Source organism: Vidua chalybeata, chromosome 5 (assembly GCF_026979565.1).
Source record: "Vidua chalybeata isolate OUT-0048 chromosome 5, bVidCha1 merged haplotype, whole genome shotgun sequence".
Classification (NCBI taxonomy): domain Eukaryota; kingdom Metazoa; phylum Chordata; class Aves; order Passeriformes; family Viduidae; genus Vidua; species Vidua chalybeata.
Genome location: NC_071534.1, coordinates 47,940,806 through 47,961,907, shown reverse-complemented (window position 1 = coordinate 47,961,907; position 21,102 = coordinate 47,940,806). Strand labels below are relative to the sequence as shown.

At 36.0% G+C, this 21,102-nt stretch overlaps 1 protein-coding gene across 1 annotated transcript in view; it reads left to right on the top strand.

Moving 5' to 3' along the window:
• The window catches only part of TFEC (transcription factor EC), a 90,683-nt gene that overhangs the window by 68,341 nt on the left and 1,240 nt on the right, over positions 1-21,102 (top strand). The window contains exons 4-7 of the mRNA XM_053942884.1: positions 7,503-7,617; positions 8,470-8,526; positions 12,713-12,788; positions 20,777-20,924. Of these exons, the coding sequence (XP_053798859.1) occupies positions 7,503-7,617; positions 8,470-8,526; positions 12,713-12,788; positions 20,777-20,924 (396 nt within the window). The remainder of the gene's footprint in view (positions 1-7,502; positions 7,618-8,469; positions 8,527-12,712; positions 12,789-20,776; positions 20,925-21,102) is intronic.

Genomic DNA, 21,102 nt, shown 5'->3' with positions numbered 1-21,102 from the left:
GCGTCTGCTTTTTAAAGATATACACACCCTCCATCATCCTTCAGTAGTGACATCCTTTGGGTGTCCTAAGCTGTTTCTTACTGGAATTAATCTTTTTTAGATAGTCCTGCATACTCAAGGTTTGCTGTTGACAACCTTGTGTATGAACACATTTTAGTAAAATGCAGTACAGGTTATTTAAAAAGTAACTGAACAGAATTCCTTTCAGGCTAAGGAGCAAGCAAAAGAGATGATAAAGTTTTTCTATTTAAAATAAAAAGATATTAATGAAGTGCACCAATAACCAATCCTTGATCTCAGTTTACTTAATATTTTCATTAGTGATCTTGGAAAAAAAAATACTGATGAAATTTACTGAGGCAGCAAAAGTAAAAATATTGCCAATACAAAGAAGAATGAGGATATCATAGGGAAAGAATTATATGTCGGTGATGACAGAATGGTCTAAATGGAAGGAATGTAATAGTACTGAGTGGAAGGTCATTCATTTAAATACTAATAACTGGAATGTCTGCAGTAAGCTGAGAACTCATTAACTGGAGATGACAGAAAAAGATCTGGTTACATTAGTTGTTCAGGGGATAACTACAAGCCATCAAAATGATGGGACTGCATAAAGGAGATAAATATGATCTTAGTACCCATCATGAGACTGATTTCCAAGAGACATGAGGAAATATCCAGTATGGGATTCACTGGGCATGAAACTCTTTGAATACTATAAGCAAAATAAGGTTCCTACCCTTCAGAAAAACTAATTCAAAGCAGAAAAGGCACAGAGAGGTTCTTGTTGGAACATACCATTGCATGGGAAGTCTGTCTGAAGAATCATGGCCTGTCCAAATTAGCAAAGCAAAGTCTCAAGGGAGCTATGTTCACTCCCAGTAGTCACCTGGGGATGTTAAAAAATGACAAATGTCTTAAAGGAACACAAAACAAAATAAATTTTGTCTACAAATGGAAATAAAAGATAAGCTTTTTGACAATAATTTGTGATCATTCAACTTTTTTAACATACTCCAAATAAAAATATTGGGGATGTGAAACCTAATTGATTTTAGACTGAGAATTATTGGCTCATGAACTAGATTATGTAATGATATGTTAAATGAACTCATTGTCTAGGAAATGCTTTCTAGTCCAGACTGGGCATTACCATTTTCAGCAGAATTGTCAAATTCAGAAAATTCTAGCTTTGGAAAATGGTTGGATCATTGTGCAACACTGATTGTGATGCAATCATGATCCTTACAGACTTGAATTTTACTCTAAGGCAAACACATCACGCAAAGATTAGCCAAAATGGAGAAATTCTTAAATACTATGTGATTGTGCAAGTGAACACTGTTGTGGCATAGACCTGTTTAGGGACTGCAAATGAATAGGCACAGACAATCTGTATTCATACATTTTATTACTGCATTCAGAATCCTTCTCTTGGAAGATATGGAAATGCTATTAGTTTAAGTCTTCCTTAAAACAACATGATATTTACCAACAGCTATCATGCTATAAGATTTGGAATACCACATAATTTCCTTTCATAAGGCAATGTCTTTTATGTTATGTTTTCCTTTATGAAATCCCCCAAACTTGGCATTAGAGACTGCAAATTGTGATCAAAGCTGTCCACTTCTAGTCATCCATGCTGTTAATAAACCCTTAGTATCTGCTGCACAATCCTGCCCGCACAGCAGTTCAGACCCAAGTATTGAATATAGCAATCTTCTCTCAATGAGACCTCCATAGTACTTCCCTTGGACACTGTCAGCAAGCACAAGGTCACAGGCGCCTGCGAGGTGTATTCACTCAGGTAGTCCAGCTGAAGTTTGCTTTTATAATTGGTCTAAGCTTCAAAGTTGAGTATCTTTCGGGACTGAGCCTCATGAATGGAAATTCTCATGTTCCAGTCCTTGCACACAGGCATTGAAGATCCCATGACACTTTATACAAAAGGAAGAATGTTAACCCCAGTGTCCTTGCCAAATGCTAACTTTGTTAATTACAGACTGCTTTCTTCAATGCTCCTTGCAGTTTTAATTAGAAATTGTATTATCCTCTTCCTGTACTACATTGTCACTGGTTATTCCCAGTTAACCATTTGCTGTGCTAAAGGTTGTTGATCTTTTGTCCAAAGCTGGCTGTTATTTCAGAAGTAGGAAAGATAGTGTATTATATTCTGCTATTTTTAATATTTTTGTTCTCATTCCTTATGAGCCGCTTGAATTTAAATTCCTAGATACATATACATAAATACAAGTATCATGAATGCAAAGTTTGGAAATTATGTGACTTACAAGGACTTCTCAGAACAACACAGGTGTAAACCAATATGACACCTGCAAGATAAATGATTTGCTGGCACCTAAGAATTTTCATACCCAAATGTCTGTGTTTCCACATCTAAATTGAAAACAAGAACATGCTTTTCATATGGTGGAATCAACTGGATTTTTAAATAATTTTGGGATTCATCAAGTTTTACAGTGCTATAGAATTGTAAGAACATCATTGTATACATATTGTATAATTGTGCTGTTTTATGTGATTTGTACCTTTAGTAACATTGAGTTGAATTTTTCTGAAATTATACGTGTGTGTGTGTGTGTATATATACTTATCTTTTAATGTAGGCCTGGAAGCTATTTGAAGCCTCAGTATTGCAAAAACTTTCCCTGCTTAATTGACATTGTAAGAAATAAATTGCATTATGATGTATGGAGTTTTGGTACACATCCAAACAGCTAAATGTATTTTGACTCACAGTTTCTATAACATATAGTGCTATATATTTTGATTGTATAATTTGAAAATTAGTTGCTTACAGATGTTTACATTTCTAAAAGAACTTGCTATATTTTTCCTCATGTTGTATCAAAATCAGCCAATTTCTACTATAAGATTGCTCTCAGTGTTCAGCAACATTAGCAAAGAAATTCATTGGAATTTTCTATGCTTGATACCAGTGCAGAGCAAATTCAGACAGACAATTTCAACAAAATACTTTGACACATTTTTTGACTGCATATTACAAAAGTCTCTGGTAATCAGAAAAAAACCAATTAATTTTAAATGATGTCTTTCTTATGTAATTTTTGAAGTAAGAGTTTATTTGGAAATTTTCACATTAGGAACCCAGTGAGATTTCCTGTGAAGGTACACATGGGAAGCCTGCAACATTCACCCCAAACTTTCTTCATAGTCAAGAATAAGAGACAGAGATCATTCAGTTCATTTGGACACATTCAGGTGTCCAAAACAGGTCACATTAATCACTCTCTATTTCTTCTCCTGATCCTGAATCCTGACATTGAGAATTATTCCTTGCACTCTTATACATAGCAGATTTTTTGTGCTAACTGTGAATGAAGACAGTGTGTCAAATGGAGACCACCAGTGGCTATATCCACAAAGCCACTTATCTGTCATAGTGGCCATTGCAATATAATTGAGATTTCTACTAATTCACAGAAGAAAGAGACAGAAGAGATAGTGCAATTGACATTAACTTTCCATAACATTTCCCGTCACCTGAGTCAAGATGACAGGCCTGTAGTTCCTCCATCTTCCTTCTGGCCCACCTTTTAGATGGTCCACATTTACTCCAGTAACTGTGACCTTGCAAACTGTGGCTCAGTTTGTCAGGACTTCTGATAAATGACTCAAGCTGGTTCCCTCAGGGCCCTCAGGTGCATCCTGTCTGGCCTCATGAACCTGTGTGTGTCTAAGTGGTATAGCAGGTCACTGACCATTTCCCTTGGATCGCGAGCTCTTCATTCTGCTCTGTCTCCCAGGTCAGGTGGCTGGGTACCCAAGTAGTACTACTCTTAAAGACTGAGGTAAAGAAGGCATTAAGTACTTCAGCCTTTTCCTCATCTTTTGTCACTGTATTTTCTCCCACATCCAATACAAACAGGGATATTCTCCTTACCCCTCTTTTTGTTGCTGATGTGTTTATAGAAACATTTTTCATTGTCTTTTACAGCAGTGGCCAGATTAAGTTCTAATTAGGTTTTGGGCTTTCTAAATTTCTCCCTGCATAACCTCACAACACCGTTGCTGTCTTCTTGAGTTGCCTGCCTCTTCTTCCACTGTGCTTTTATTCCCTCAGTTCCAGCCAAAGCTGTAACTTCAGCCAGGCCAGGCTAGTCTTCCTCACTGGCTCATCTTTTCACACATGAAGATGTCTTGATCCTGGTCCTTTAGCATTTCCTTCATAGTCCAGCATTCCTGGACTCCTTTCCCCTTCAGGACTGCCTCCCAAGGGAGTCTCTTAACCAATCTCCTAAAGAGGCCAAAGTCTACCCTCTGAAAGTCCAAGTCTTGCTGACCCCTCTCCTCACTTCCCCAAGACCCAAAAACTTTATTTTTTCATGATTGCTGTGCCCAAGGTGTCCTCCAAATGTCACATCTGTACAAGTGCTTGTCTTTCCATGAACAGCAGATCCATTGGTCACCTTCCCTAGCTGCTTTGCTCACCAGCTGTGTCAGGAAGTTAGCTGTCACACACTCCAGGGATCTTCTGCACTGTTTCCTCTAGGCTGTTGTATTTCCAGACAACCTCTGGTAAGTTGAAGTCCCCCTCGAGAACAAGGGCCAGCAATCGCAAGACTTCTCTCAGCTGCTTATAGAATATTTCAGTTGCCTCTTCATCCTGGTTGGGTGGTCTATAACAAAGTCCAGCTAGGAAAACTGCCTTGCTGGCCTTCCCCCTGATTCTTACCCGTAAACATTCAACCTTATTATCCCCATCATTAAGCTCTAGACAATCAAAACACTCCCTAAAATACAGAGCTACCCCACTGTGTCTTCTTCCCTGCCTATCCCTTCCGGAGTAATGCTTATGTGAATCCTTTTAATTAGTGAGATGATGAGATTTTAGTCATCAGGAGTTGAGTGACTTGGGTTTGGGCTTCATTTTTATCATCTCCATATGGAGTGGTGATTCTGTTTTCCTAATGGCTGGTAAAAATAATGAAAATACAAGGGGAAGAATGCTGGAAAGCATCTGCATGAAACAAAGGTGGTATGGTACATTTGGCAGAGACACTCTGCAAAGAGAGACAAATTGGAGGGCTGGACAGTCACTGAATGAAGTTTAACAAAGACAAGTCTTGGATTCTGCACCTGGGATGGGGCAACCTTGCATGTATGTACAAAGTGAGGAATGAGATGGTGGAAAGCAGTGCCACAGAAAGGGGCCTGAGGGTCCTGGTCGATGGCAAGTTCAACTTGAGTCAACAGTGCCCTGGCAGCCAGGAGGGCCACCTGTGTCCTGGGGTGCATCAGGCACAGCATCTCCAGCCAGGCAAGGGAGGGGATTGTTCAGCAGTTGTAGGGAATTGCCATCACCAACAGTGTAATTGAATTCAGCTGAAATGTCTGCCTGTGGTTTTAAGTTGAATTTACCCATGCTCTTTTGAACCATCACGCAATTTTGAACCAAAGTTCAAAAGAGGTGTGCTGACATTATTTTTTCCTTGCCAGCTAAACTGGCCAGTCACGAACTTTTCTCTTGGATTTGGACATTGTCATTTAAATTCACACCTTTGTGAATGGACTTTAGAAATTTAACTATCTTTCAAGGATAAATTTGAATTTCTGCCTGAAAATTAGAACTAATCAATTAAGTATCTCATGTTTGTGTCAAGCTGTGGTTTAGAAGCCTGTTTTTTTTTCATTAATGGCATTGATAATCTACTAGATTGAAGATTGCCACCAGTGTCATGCAAATTATTGAACTTATGTACACAGCTGTGTGAACTATGTAAAGAATGACAGATATGTATTTCTCTTTTGTTAGATTATATTAGATCATATTATTTTCAGTGCTTATGATTTCCTAGCATTTCACAAAAAGAGTAGCTTATGTTATAAATCATATAACAGCCTTGCCAACATCCTCTGGAACCTGGAGCTGTAGCAGTGTAGGAGTCACATTGACTCTCAATTTTTTATGTCATTCTATTTTCTTATCATTTGGATAAACCAAATTCATTTACATGAATGTAGGAAGTAATTAAATATGACGAGAGCTAATATGAGTTCACTCTTGTAATGTAGTTATCCTATCACTGGAACAAAGAAAATGCAAAGGTAAAACTGCAGTGAATTCTGTAATACTTGTCAGTTTACCCCTTGAATGAAACAAAGGTACATAATGTGAGAATGCTCTCAGCATTCAAATCCTGCATATTAAACATAGCTTGTTCTGAGTAATACTCATCTGAATTCCAAACATTTTTTATAACAGTATTTTCATTGAGAGATCAAATGTATAAGCAGATTTTCAAAACTGTCTTGGTGCTGTTATTTCTAATGGTATTCAAGAATTTTCAGTTTTCAAGTAATAAAGCTCTAGTTTAAAAATGAGTATGTTACTTATGGATGTTCAATAAGAATTCTGACTGCTTCATTTCATAGTATGTAATAGAACTGGGAGAATTTAACTCAAACAGGGTTCTCAGATGATCTAATAAAGTTATTAGTTAATTTAAAAAATCATTATTTAAAAATAAATCTAATTTAAAATTTCAGTTTTATCATAAAATACAGGGAGCACTGCTATAGAACAGCTTCACACTGAGCAAGTAATTGGGAAAATTGTCTCCATTCAAAGTAACTTGTGATGAAGCTCACAGTCTCTACAAAAAGAAAAATTACAATAGTCTGAAAAAAGCTTGTTCCCAGCAAACCTATGGCTGGTGTCTCGATGACCTGCCTGGAAAATTCCAGGTTGTTTCAAGATCCATAGCTGATGGGCAAATCTGTAACAACACATTTTCTTGTCTATGAAAGACAATTTTCTTAAGTAACTCCTAATTTCCTTTCATGCTTTACTATCTCAAGTCAGTGGTTGTATGCACATTTTTTTTTCAACCACTTTTTAATCCTCTTTGGGTTTTTGGTGTTTTTCTTTTGTTTACTTTTGGATTTATTTTCTGTTATCTTAGCCATGTGGACCCAAACTCAGTTTCTAAGTCCTTGAGTGTTGACCACAAAAAAACCTCAACTACAATATATAACTAGGTCCCTGAATATATTGCTAGACCAGGCCCTGTATGAAGTACCGATTCAGAGTTTAAAGTTGTGGTTAAATCTTACTAGGGAGCATGGTCAAAATCAGCATGGTAAAGTTGACTTACAACCTAATGCATATTTGGCATGGCATGGCAACACTGGATTTAGAAAATACAGTTTGGAAGCAATTGAAAAACAGACACTGTGGCTCATATCTTGCCATCACTGTAGATCTGAAGCCCACAAAAATGGCACCTGTAGAAAAATGGCAGACAGTGACTCTTTACTTTCAATTTTAGTTAATATTGGGTAACAGGAAACCTTTCCTTTAGATATATGTACATATACTCATTCTAAAGAAAACCAGACTCATATCCAAAGATATTTACTTCTTGAATGCATGTGGTTTTTTAAAAATCTTTTAAGTCCTTTACTTATTTTAATTTGTTTTCTTATTCTTCTTTGCTTCCCTACCCCTCAAGCTATCTAGCAGCATTTTGGATATATATAACAGTGACCAGGGAATGGCACCAGCTAATATGGGTCTCACAAATGCTTCTTGCCCAGCTAATCTACCAGTAAAAAGGGAACTTACAGGTAAAAGAACACTGACATTTTAGTATATAACTGCATAAGTGATGGTGTGTGTCTTAAAAGTTGAATTTATCCATTAAAAAGATATCCATAATTAAATTCCTGAAAATTTTTAGTTTGTGGTTTCATTTAAGGAAAAGAACAAAGATCAAGGAGAAATGTTTTCTTTCTGTTCCTCTCTTTAGAAATTCAGAAACCATGTTTGCCTCCTGTTTTTATGACCATCATGCTTCTAAAAACCTTAATATTTTAGAAAACAGTATATTCTTCCGCATGTTGGCTTCTGACTAATGATATAAATAAATTATCATCCATTAAATTTGTTCCAGGGTAGAACAAATAGTACTTTTAAAACTTTACAATAAGGCTATTCAAGGTAAAGCTATATTAGTGGATTAAGAACTTTAAAAGTTATATTCAATTAATCCAAAGAATGCTAAAAATAATGTACAGTTTATTAATGTCACTCAGAGGAAACAGTGAGTTTATTCAATATTTTAGAAATCTGATTAACTCTTGAATTATGGTATATAGAAAATCCATATGCACCTTAGTGTATTGTAAGTTGAATCCTGATGTAAAATACAGGAAATTGGAGAAAAATACCCCTCCACAGCATTTCTATATTCTTAAATTTAAAAAAAAATGCCACAAAAAAAATTTTATGCAACCTTGCTCAAAATTTAGTACTGGTAGAATAAAGATTTGTCTATGATCTGTTTTAATAATAAAAAAAGGAATGCAGTAAAAGGACTGGAAGTCTGGTCTTTGTGACAAGAAGCCATTTTCAAAAGATGAAAGAAGTACTGGAATTGCATCTTAAGGACTATTTTAATAAATGTTACTTTCTGTCAGAAGCAGATACAAGAGCAATGGCAAAGGAGAGACAAAAAAAGGATAACCACAATCTCAGTAAGTATATGTTCATCTTCCATCTCATTGAATGGAATGTATGGAGAATGCAAAACCATTATACATTAGCTATCACTCTCTGCTCTTCTAGACCAGCCTCTCAACAGGCTTATCAAACTGAACTCAGACTGCAAAAACAACTGACCATAAATCTTTATTTCTTGAAATTAATTTCTATCTCTGAGTTTTGCCTCTTAGAATACTTTGCGTATTTCAATTAATTTATTTCCATATAATCTGCTATTATTTTTTCACAGCAGCACACTTTACTTGATGTTTTCTCTAAGAATTACAGTGCAAAGCAGACAAGAAAGGATGCAGGTTATGAGAAAAACAACAGTGAAAATCCAGTCTTCACACCTTATTTACTGAAGCACCAAAGCAAAAGGCTGTATCTCTTTATGGGTGATGGGGTAGGAAAAAATTTGCATTAGACAACTTCTAAGTGGTTGCGAAGCTTTTAAAGTTATTGAAATTGTATGTCAACAAAGGAGATCAGAGCAGGACTTTGTGAGACTCACCAGTGTTCTGACTCTGCCACACACGCCCCAAAACCCAGTCTGGGATACACTTCTGTTTTTTATATGGATAACAATGCATCTGCATACAGATGCTAGGAATGTTAGTTTTAGAGGAACAGTCTTAGAACAGCGAAATTCATGGTTCAATATTTAAATATTAGAAGTACAAAAATAAAAAACAGTTTATATAGAATAGAAAAAACACCCCATCCACTTAATTACTGAGAGATTGCCTATAAAATTACACATTTTTTCCCTCTAAAGCAGAATTTGAAACAAAAAGGCTGCAGGATTCTTTTTGGAAAGTGTTGAATAAAGCAGTTAAAATTTTCAAGTTCTCCTTTCCATTTCTTCCAACAGAAATAGTATGGGAGTTGTATTCTATGATCCTTATGAATCACTTCCAACTTGAGATATTCTATGATTCTATGAATTTAAACCTAAATCAGTAATTAGTTAATAGACACTATTTATATATTTACTCTCTTACTTCTGTCTTGTTTCTCTGGCTATTTGATTTCCAGTAATCAAAGAAGGATTTATGGCTTTACTTGCATGAAATGACATACCTGAAAGTATACATCCACTGGCACAATGTGCTAGCAATCACTGTGGACAATATTCTGCTACTTAAAATTTCCAGAAGGCATCCTTATATTGGTCTGTAATTTTTTTGTGGGTTACAGGCAGACCAAGAAGATTTTTAGATGTATTGCTAGCATGTAATCTCTGAAATGCCAAAGGAGCTGCTGTCTGTCTCGTTAGGGCAGAAATGGGGAGTTTTGCTGGACTAAGAAAGGGGGTGGGTAAGACTTATCTGGAGCTACAAGGGGAAAGGCTCATCATGGATACATCAGGGATGCCATGCCTTACTATTGCCTCCACTGTTTGCTTTGGCTTATCATAGTCCTTTCTGATCACAGAAGAAATGTCTGAGAACTTTCCCTCACCACTGGCAACTAAACTGAAGGCCACTGCAGACAGGCAGCACCTGTTTTGGCTTGGCTCCAGGTGTATACTGCAGAGCTCAAAGGCTCTCTGGACATAGCTCTACTATCTAAAGGCTTGGACATAATAATGGATTGCATATAAAGGCTTTATCAGTGTGATTTACTCTTTCATGGGGATCAGGTTTCTTAGTGATGGTCTGAAAAATCAATTTTTGAAAATTGATTGGAATTATACAAACTTTCAATTTTCAGGTTGAATTAAGGCCCACATTTCACAGAAACGTTCTTGTACACTCTCATAACAAGGAGTAATAAAGGCACCGGAAAAAAGTTCCTTTTGAAAGACTGTATATTGCATGAAACCATGAAAAGGGATTTTGATTTATGAAGTGGAACCCCTTTATGCAACAGACAGAGTTTAAAACTTCACTTAATGTTTCTTAACTTTGGGGTTTTTTGCTTCCAAACAAAGAATGTTATATTATAATCCTGTCCATATAGTTTGAAAAATAATTTTCTGATTTGGCTTATGTATAATTTGATTCTTGAAATATTACTGATAACTCAGGATATCTCTGGAAAGGTTACAGACACACATCAGGAAAGTTCTATTGTAACATGTTTCCAAGCTTAAAAACCTCCCTTCTAACTCATTGACACAACCACTGGAAGTTTCTTTTCTGGAAAAAATGCAAAAATATGAAGAAAAAGTAATTCTGCAAGTTCACTTGTAAGGATATTTTTTTCTTTGCCTTGTTTTACAGCTAATGCTTAGTTGACTACTTTTCGATTAATATCTTACAGTTTTCCACAGTGTAAATATTAATTAAACAGCAGCTATTGCTCCTTAGGACAGTATGTATAGTATAGCTAAAGCACATTCTTCAATTTTGTTTGCCATACCATTATTTTGCCAACACAACTGAAATATATCTTTTAAATTTTTCAGTTGCTCTGTGTTTTTGTACACTGGGCTCTCCTACAAGATCCAGCACATTCATTCCAATGCACTAAACAGTACACTCAGGAGGATTATAACCCTGTCTTCTGAATATGTGAATCATCACCAAAAAACCTGAGATGATTTGATTTGTTAAGTGAAATTCCTGTTTCACTATAGAAAGCAAGACAAGATAATGCATCCCACCAAGGTAGAGTACTTCATCAGAGGAAATAATAACACAGGTTGTTCCTGGAGCTTGAATCTGCTAGGGAGGAAATACCTGACTGCTGCACAAACCTAGGAGCCTCACACAGACAGGAAGCAACCTTTTTATATACAGGAAGAAGAGGACTAAAAGTGATCCAGGTGGTGGGGCTGAGACTGAAAGTGACATGCTGATACAACTACAAGAAGATTGAAGTCAGCCTTGGAAGACCCACTAGGATGCCCTTGGCTGAGCACTTATAACTTAGCTCTACTGGGCTTTTTGGATTTATATTCAAAATTGGGCCATTAGACTTTAAGTGCACATCTCCAAACATGGAGCATGTATCCATTCTGCCCATGTTCTAGGCTGGCCGGCTGGTCGGACAGAGTACAGTGGCATTGGCATATTGAGCCCAAGGTAAGGTCTTCCAAGATGCAAAGGACAGGAGAAAGAACTCAGTGTGATGTTAGTGATAGAGAAAAGCTGAATCCTGCTTATTTAGTGAGATTTGGATTGAGTTAAAGTGGAGGCAGTGGACAAAAGTGTGAGCTTATACCAGTAGAACAGCAGTAGAGACTGCTGGTCTCTGACACCCAACAGTACCATAATGGCACTACATCCTCACTGAATACACTTTCTGTGTCAAAATTATATACATGTAATTCCCCAAAGCAATGACATGTTCTCTGGACCTATCCACTAGAAAAATTGAAGTTTCTGAAGGAAAAACCAGCCTGGATACCAGTACAATGCTGGTAAAGTGAACTGAGAGCACGCAGAGGGGGTACTAATTTTAAGAGATTTATTTTCTTCTTTTTCTTCTAAATAAACTACAAAGTGAACCAAGATACCCTACATAGCTTGTCTTAGGAGAAGCATAAATTTAAATCAAAAAAATATAGTTAATAATCTAAACCATGGTGGGTTTTTTTTTCATTTTCGCTATGTTTTAAAAATTACCATAAATATTTTTTGTGCTATCCATCACCAAAGGAAACAGATGTACAGGGGTGAAGTACTTTTGGGACATAATCTTGCTCTGTTTCAGTGAGGGGATACGGTTGTAGTTACTTACTCTCTGTGGGTTTAGATGCTGGTAATTGTAAATAGGGATAGTGAAGCTGTTACCTTGTGATTTGTAACAGGAGTTCTGCCAAAATATCAATTGCTGGGTGAATTGTCTTGTATCCCCGTTGGAGTCAAAAGCAAGACTCCACTAAGCTGAAATCTTTGTTCTGTGGGAGCTTGGTGGAGAAAGAATATACAAATGTCAGGAAAAAAGAAATGTTAGCTCACATTTAGACAATATGTGACTATTTCATTCTCTAGAAATCTAATTGTTAATGGGGGAAAACCCTCTAGTTAAGGTAAGATACAGAGGGTACTAATGATAGAGTTTGTCTTGAGAGTAAGTCAGACAGGTAGGAGCTCATGCTGGGACTGCTATTTGAGGAAGATTTTTTCTGTATATTGACTAACATGTTTTTAACTAATTAAAATGTTTTATGTGTAATTTCTCCAAAAATATTTCACCATAAAAATAGTACATGTTTCTTTTTAACAGTTGAGAGAAGAAGAAGGTATAATATTAATTACCGAATCAAGGAGCTTGGCACACTCATCCCCAAGTCTAATGATCCGTGAGTTCAACTGTCTTTCCTATAATAATGTTTATAGTATTAATACAGGAGAAAAGAGACAGTTGTGTATACTGGCTACAGGATTGAGAAATGGGATACAACATCTTCCATACCAGGTCACTGGTTCAGATCAGGCTGTTGAAGTAACAAACTTTTAACAGATTTTTTGTGCCTGTTGAAAAACCTATGTGAAAGCATAATAATATGAAAGCAATTTCAGGGTGTTTAAGAGAAACTGCCACTTAAAGGGAAAACAAACAAACAAACAAACAAACAAAAAAGCCAAACCACAGAAAGTCTATCTCTCTGTCCTGAGCACAATTGTGTGGTGTCTCTGGAAAAGGAAGTAGTGGTGCTTTCAGCTCTTGCCATGGCCCTCTAGTGGGATAACACAAAATTTATGTTGTGACTGTCTGTCCTCTGACTAAGAGAAAAAAAAAAAAAAATCAATTTAAGAGTAGACTGAGCATTTTTCAATAGTCCTCAACTCAGTGCAGGGAAAGCACCAGTCCTAAAATACAAGGATAAAAGTAATAATTGCTATAATTGCTATAATAATATAATTTTATACTAATGCATATACTTACAGAAACACAAATGCCTATTGCTTGAACTATATGTGCATTCCCTTAAAGCTTATATTTGTCAGCAACAGGAAAAAAGCTGTCTTGGAGAAAAGCCCATTGCAGGATTAACAATAACAATTGAGAGTGATTTTTAATGTAGAACTTTAGCCTTAGATTTCTCTTGTTGCTCAGGGAAGACTTAAGACAATGCACCAGCATGATTGCATAAAATTGATTATACAGATTTTGTCTTTATCATTTGCATGTCAATACAGATGTGCATGATACTTCAAATGAAAACATCTATTGATATTTCAGCTTTTTTAACATTAGGACTGAGAAACTTTTGATTACATTAAGGATTTCTGCAACAATACAAAGCTGTGTGAGACTTACACAAGTAGAAGATTGGCTTTATTTGAAATGAAGCCACCAGAGAGAAAGTTAACATACTGCATCCATTTTAGAGGATTCACAAACTCAGCTCCTTCTGTAGCATCCACCAAAGATTGGATAAATAGGCATGGTTTTTTATTACTAATATGGAATTAGGTGTTAAAGCTGAATTAAAGTAAAAGGCACTTTAAGTACCTAAATAAGGTTTTGGACATGTGATCCACTGCAAGCAGAAACTGATAGAAGTGTTTTAATTTTGGTGGTGCATCTTTCAGTATTCAATACCATTTGGGCAAGTAATTGAAAGATTTCTCAGAAAAACAGTGGATGGCACTGTTGGTTTGCAGCTATAAAGCAAAAATAGAAACTGGTTATATTGCAATTAGAGATGGGCATGGGGTACAAATTCCAGTTCCACTTTTTGATTGCTTATAAAGGTGTTTCACTTACATGTTTTGGTCTGGATTCAGGCTGACTTTGTGAACTTAATCAAAACATTAATACCTAGAGTAATCATTTAAGCTATTCTTAAAATTATTTACCTGGACCTGCAGTTTTGCTCCAGTAAGTGGATGATGGACTTCGCCCTCAGTTTTTGGTGTTGTTGCCTGATGAAAAAGTTTCAGGTATATATTCTGAAATCATTGCCTTATCTTGTTTTACTTTGCAAACCCATGACTGAGTTCAGCACTGTGACCAGACCCAGAGTGGTTTATGTTTACAAAAGCACAAGGTGAACTGAAGTATCTCACATTCTGAAGACTGCTGTCTTCAAAAGGCTGATAATCAGTATTCCTTTGGAAAGCAGGACTACTGAAAAGCTTTTAAGTTGGTGCTAAGAAAAAAAAGGCATCAAAATTTGCAGGGCTTTTGAAAAACCGATTTGCAACACAATTTTGCTATAGCTTAGTGCAAGGATAAAGTAATTCAAAGAAGTGTAAGCACTTTTTTTTGTATTTGTATTTTTAGGTAGAAATATATTAATTTGAATATATTTTTTTGGCTGAGCAGATCAAAATTATTATTACCTTTTGGTATGGTCTTGTTTTGCCAAATCATAACTCAGCATCCTTATTCCCTCTTTCAGTTCTTGCTTTTTACTTCATAACACTTTACTGTGCCCCCAGTCTGCCCCCTCTTCTTTGAAAGAAAGAGATTTATCATGGCTTACAATACTTTATCTGTAACATTTTATCACACATAACATTTTTGCCTCATATTGATTTTAGAAGATTCTTCTTGTAGTGGAAACCTAGTTGTAAAAGGAGGAAGCTTACTGATGCTTAGACTAATGACAGTGAAGAAAATCAGCCTCTGCACTGAAGAGCAAATACTACTATAAATAAGCCATTGTGGTTAGCATGCCTGTCCCAGATGGCTTGCTTCAAGAAGATTACATTCAGAATCAGAAACAGAAAAGGACATTTTTTTTTTGCCATTTGGAAACCTTTTGTGATTTATATTTCTTAGAAGTGCTGTGTGGGGTTTTTATTTCACTTTTGTTTTGTTGGTTATATAGTGAACTTTTTTGGCTCCTGCAGAGCTTCTGCGGGGACTTTCTTTTGACTGGATTAGAGCCCTATTCTTTTCACTTTTTTCTTTTTTTTCCTAATTTAATGATGAAAAGTGTGGATTACATTACATAAATGAATGGGTATTTTAAGTTCACTTCATCAGCATTAGAAAATGAAGATAAGTGTAAGTTACAAAGAACTATGACTCTTTTGTTTAACTTTCAATGCTTAGATATCTAAGTGCTAGATGATTCAGAAATGCAAATCATTTTTAAAGAACAAAATTCAAAAATAGAATTTAAAAATGCCAGAAATACTCAGTCATATTTTCCTGGAAAACTGCTCCTTTACTGATACCTGCCTTTCTATTTGTGTTCAACCTTTCAGAATCCAACTTTTAAGTGGTAAACAGGATTCCTTATTGTGATGGAGTCTGGCAATGCTCGCACAAGAACAGTTCAATGGCAGATGTGAATTGCCAGAAAGCTAAATGAGAAAAAAGAATTCTAGTAATGTTACAGAACTGGAATGTTAAGAGAACTGCTGAGGATTTGGGCAGAAGCAGTGGGTTGCTCTCACTCTTTCCTTTCTGCTCTCTGCATCTACCTGTACCTGACCTCTGTGATGTCTGTGGACAGACCCTCTAGCAGCCAGCACAGACACTTTTCTTGCAGAGGAAAAGCTTGTGTATACTCATGCTGTTATAAAGTGGAAACTTGCTGCCTCTTTCAGAATAAAACACTTCACAATTGTGCAAGTCCTCAAAATAAGTACAAAGTCCTTCCAAGTACTTCTTTGAGCAAATTTCTTTAGTTTAAAGCTAATTTCTCAGAAACAGGGAAAGAAATGTTTTGCAAACACAGTTTCAACTTTGCAAATGTACTTGTTATTAGTAACTGGCCTGTGTCTGGCAAACTCTGTAACTATCACACTGACTCAAACACTGATTTTATTAATTAGTTCTAATCTTAGATGACCAAATGCTCCCATCCTTCCTACAGGAGTTCAGCTTCTGTAAACTAGTGAAGCTCCTTTGACTTCAAGAAAGTTAAATTAATGGAAATGAGCTGAAGATCAGTCTCTTTTCCATGTTTCGTTTCTCCAATATAGGAAACTCTACTTGGTGAGAGTTACATGTTTTGTTCTGGCATTTGAGTTTTGCAGAGAGATTCAGATGATAAGAGGAGACAGGATTCAGAGACTAATAAAACATGTGTTTTTACTTTTTTTAAATTCTCCATAAAAATCCTGTTATTTTTGGTAAGCCTCTGTTAATTAAACTCACTAACACATCTGTGAATTGCTAAAAACTTCAAATTACTCTACCACATGGACACACAGGAACAAAGAAGCAATCCTCCTTTGCAGAGGCCATTTCTAATGACCAAAACATCTTACTGCTCTAAAATGATTTGGCTTGGATGTAAAATTTCCCATGTATTTCAGTATTTATGGGATGGTGCCATGCATGCATTTAATAAAAATCACGTCTAAGAAAAACAAATGCCGAAAAAAAACCCCAAAAAACCCCAAAAACCAAAAAAGCCCAGATCAAAGCAAATTAATAGAACTGAAAGATCAAAATGAAGAAAAGAATTCCTGCCATATCTGAAGATCAGTAAGTCTATAGCTAAGTTTTTAGAATCAAAACAGTTAAGAATGCAAGTATTTTGTCTGTTTTTATACAGAAACTTCCAATTAAATGAGTAACAACTGCTAACGATTCCTCAATTTTTAAAGGTTCTAAAAATGTGTTTGTAGGACTTTTTATCTCTAAGTGCAATCTACAAATCTGTAAAAAGCAAAAACTACAATTTCCTAGTGGCATTTTTATAACTTTTCAGGTAGTTTTATTTACACCCAGTTTAGAATTCATTGTTTTCAGAGAAATAACAGAAACCAAATAACTGATCAGAAAACTTCTGAATTCTTCTTCTGCACTTCTTGTGCTTTGAGTTAGTCCATTTTCAAATGTTCAGTTGTTTTTTCTTTCCATCATAGACGAATCTGCTTGCCTGCCTGGTATGTAGAGTAGATGCACTTCAGACTATTGGAATTCAGGAATCTCACCTTTACCAGCCCAAATTCGCCTTCATCCTCACCAGTTGCATTGTTGCTTTTCCAGCCCTGCACATCTGCATAGAGCCTCTGCTGCTCTGCAGCTCTGTCCTGTGACTGCTGTGTGGTGTTCTGGGCTACAATGAATGAAGAGTGCCTGTGATAAAGAATCAGCACAGTCACCTTCAGGATTTTCCTTAGATCCTGGTAAAGAGGCACATGAACTGAAATTCACATTGACTTCTAAGGTCACCAGCTGTTCCTTTGCTGTGTTGCCTTCAGACACTGGAAGGTTCAACTTCAATATTCTTCATTTAATAAGACACCAACCAGTATATGTACATATGAGAAGTGGTGTAGAACCATATGTGGGGTATGCACACATGCACAGACACATAAACACGTGTGCACAGGTTAAAGAACAGTCTCTTAAATAACAATAGTAACCACTGCATTTTTGTCCTATCTCCATTACAGTTTTGCCTCTCAGATCTGTAAATATTACCACAAGAGATATATATCCATATGTATCTCATGCAAAAGTTGACCAGGTCCATCTCTCTGGCAATTTGAATCCATTAGTCTTTCAGTGAAGATTTATTTAAAACTATGAAAAAAAATTACCGTAGAAATAAAAACTAAAACTATTGAGGAAACATGAACTAAAAGTAAGCCATACCACAAGATGATATTAAGTGTAACAGGAATGAATTTTATCAAAAGATATTCCAAATACAGTCATGAATATATGACTTATTCATATGTCAATCAGAAAAGTCAACCAAAAATATTTTTTTCTGATTTTTGAATTAATAAAATTTTATAACTGACATGATATTTTTTTTGTGAAAACACTATTAAATATTTTCTAAATATGTGATATATTCAAAGTTTTCTGCTGCAGTTACATTTCCTTAATTATTTCCATTTTTCCAGCTATGGATTTATTTCTAACTTCATAGTACTGTATCTTAGGTTCGGACCATCAGTTCAAACCTGTCTTAGTTTTGTTTTTAGCACTTAGTAGAGACTAACCTCCTTGTCGAGGCAGATTGTGTCCCTCCATATAGCATATATAGCTATATATATAATAAACTTTATTTATTTTATTTATCTTCTTTATTCATGAGTGGTCTGGCATAGACAGACAGACACTTTACTGCCTTTCAAACTCCACTGCAATTTAGTCATAAACAAGGACCTCTCAGTATTTTACCTAACTTTCCAAAGAGCTGTGAAGAAAATGAAACTGTGACATGGTGATGGCAGTCAAAGATTGTCCAGAAAATATGCATACTAAAAGCTTCCTTAACCTTTACAGTTTGAACATGGGTAAGCCATTTGAGAGGAGAAAGTCTTCTCCTAGGAGGGAGCCCATGGGATGTTGGCAAGAAATTATGTCCTCCCACCTGCTCAACAGGGGCAGGGACAGGAAGGAGAAGGCAGAGGAATTGCCAAGAGATGATTCAGCCATCATGGGGGAGAGGTATTCTGCTCTTGGCTCCCAGTCTTACCTCTACTCTAGCTTTTTTGACCAGGCAATGTCTAAATCAGAATACATACCCAATTTTGGCTTTGTAGACAGTAGGGTTGTAGAAAATTTTCTCTATGACCTCCTCACCTTCCAATCGCAAAAGCTGTGCATTTCTGGCCTGCAGCACTGAGAGGATAGGAGGTCCCTGTATACAGGAGCCTCACAGTTTGTGTATTGGCCAGAGATAAATTAACATTTGAATTTGAGCACTCTTGGATCAAAAAAAATGTTACTCCCAAATCTCAAGCAAATTACCTGAATTCTATGGCACGGTTAACACTGCGATATTTTATCACAAATAATTTTGTGTATTCTTAATATCTTAAAGTTACCAGCTCCGTAAGGTTTTATCTGTGGTAAAGGATCTGGAAAATCTGAGTGGTCTGGGCCCCTAAATCCTGTACCTGCCTGGCTTTTGCACTATATATTCAGAAGAAAAATAACTGCAGAAATCTCTAAGGGTTCTTAGCCTCATGAGGGGAAATGGAGGGGCAAGTACCAATCTCTTCACTCTGATGAGCAGTAACGGGACTCAAGGAAATGACATGAGGCTAAGTCAGGAGAGGTTTAGGTTGAATATCAGGAAAAGGGTTTCACCCAGTGGGTAGTTGAGCACTGGAAACAGGTTCTCCAGGGAAGTGGTCATAGCACCACGTGTGGCAGAGTTCAAGAAGTGTTTGTACAATGCTCTCAGGCACATCATGTGACTCTTGAGGTGTCCTGTGCCAGGCCAGAAGTTGGACTCACTAATCCTGATGGGTGCTTTCCAACTCAGCATATTCTATGATTCTATAAATAAGGGAAAGTGATAATAGCTGGGCATATATTTTATATTTTTTTTTCACTCCATAAATGACAGCATGTAAATGTATGTCTTTGCAATAGCTATTGAAAAAATGCTTGTCCCTCCCAACATCAGATTCTTACTTGTTTTAACAGCTTGTCTTTCTCATAGTTGTGTTTGGGACCAGAAGCTTAGCCAACCTTCTGTTCAGCCTAAGTAATTTTGCAGTGAAGTAGATAGTTTGGATAAAGCCCATATATCTGCATATTTAATGACATCGTGTATCATAAAATACCAAAATTTATTAGAAATTAAACATTTTCAGCAAAAGTCATTCATTCTTGTTCCAAGACCTTACTTAAAATTTGATAAATGGATACATGAAAGTCTTTGGATAGTTTCATTTGAACAAGTTTTGTTGCTAGTGAGGCTGCTTGTAAGCTGGAAGACAAACTGCATTTCCTGAATGATGGGCAGGTTTAATCTAATTTTTTTGCCAAGTTTTATTTTGAATTGGGGACTGCATGTAGCTGTAGATTTTAACTTGGTTTTTATATTGTTTCAAGATTTTTGAACATGATTTTTGTCATTCCCTAGTCATTATGGTTATGAAAGTGTGATTTTTCTGGTCTGTCATCAATGAGGAGTGGCGTTCAGCACAGATCATTTTTTTCTCTACAAGCATAAAAGCAACCTCATTAGTAAGTCAGGTAAAAGGAGTAGTATATTTAAAATGATCTTTAAAAATTTAGGCTTAAGTCCTCAGTAATGTATATTTCCTAGTTCATTAATGCAGAAATACTGCACATAGATTTTAATCTCAGAGTTAATAATAAAAGCAATTTTCACTAAAAATATAAAAACTGTAATGGTAGAATCATGATATTGCATTTAGCTCTCCCACAAAAAGTCACTTTATTACTTTCTTTTGACACTTATTTTCATTCTGGGATTAATTTTACTATATAAGGGCTTCTTAACTATTCTATTAAAATTTCCATTCAGAAGCAATAATATCTAAGAGTGAATAATAGTCATGTAAATCATTATTTCATATTAATGTAAAAGATTTTGTAAGTTCTTATGAATTCTGCTGACATGCACAATTGTGAAAAGGTTATCTCTACATTCTGCAGTGATATGCGCTGGAACAAAGGAACTATTTTAAAAGCATCGGTAGAGTACATCAAGTGGCTACAAAAAGAACAACAGAGAGCCAGAGAATTAGAACACAGACAGAAGAAATTAGAGCATGCTAACAGAAGACTTCTGCTCCGAATTCAGGTTTGTATAAGCGTTGCCACGAACTAAAAAGCTTTCTCAGTACTTATCTCCCTTTAAATTTTGTTAATCTATATAAGTTTTCCTCAAATTATGTTTATTAAAAATAAATTGACTTTGCCTTTTTATTTCTGTGTATATTGGGGAGGGGGTATTCTTTAGATTTCTAAGAAATTTCTTT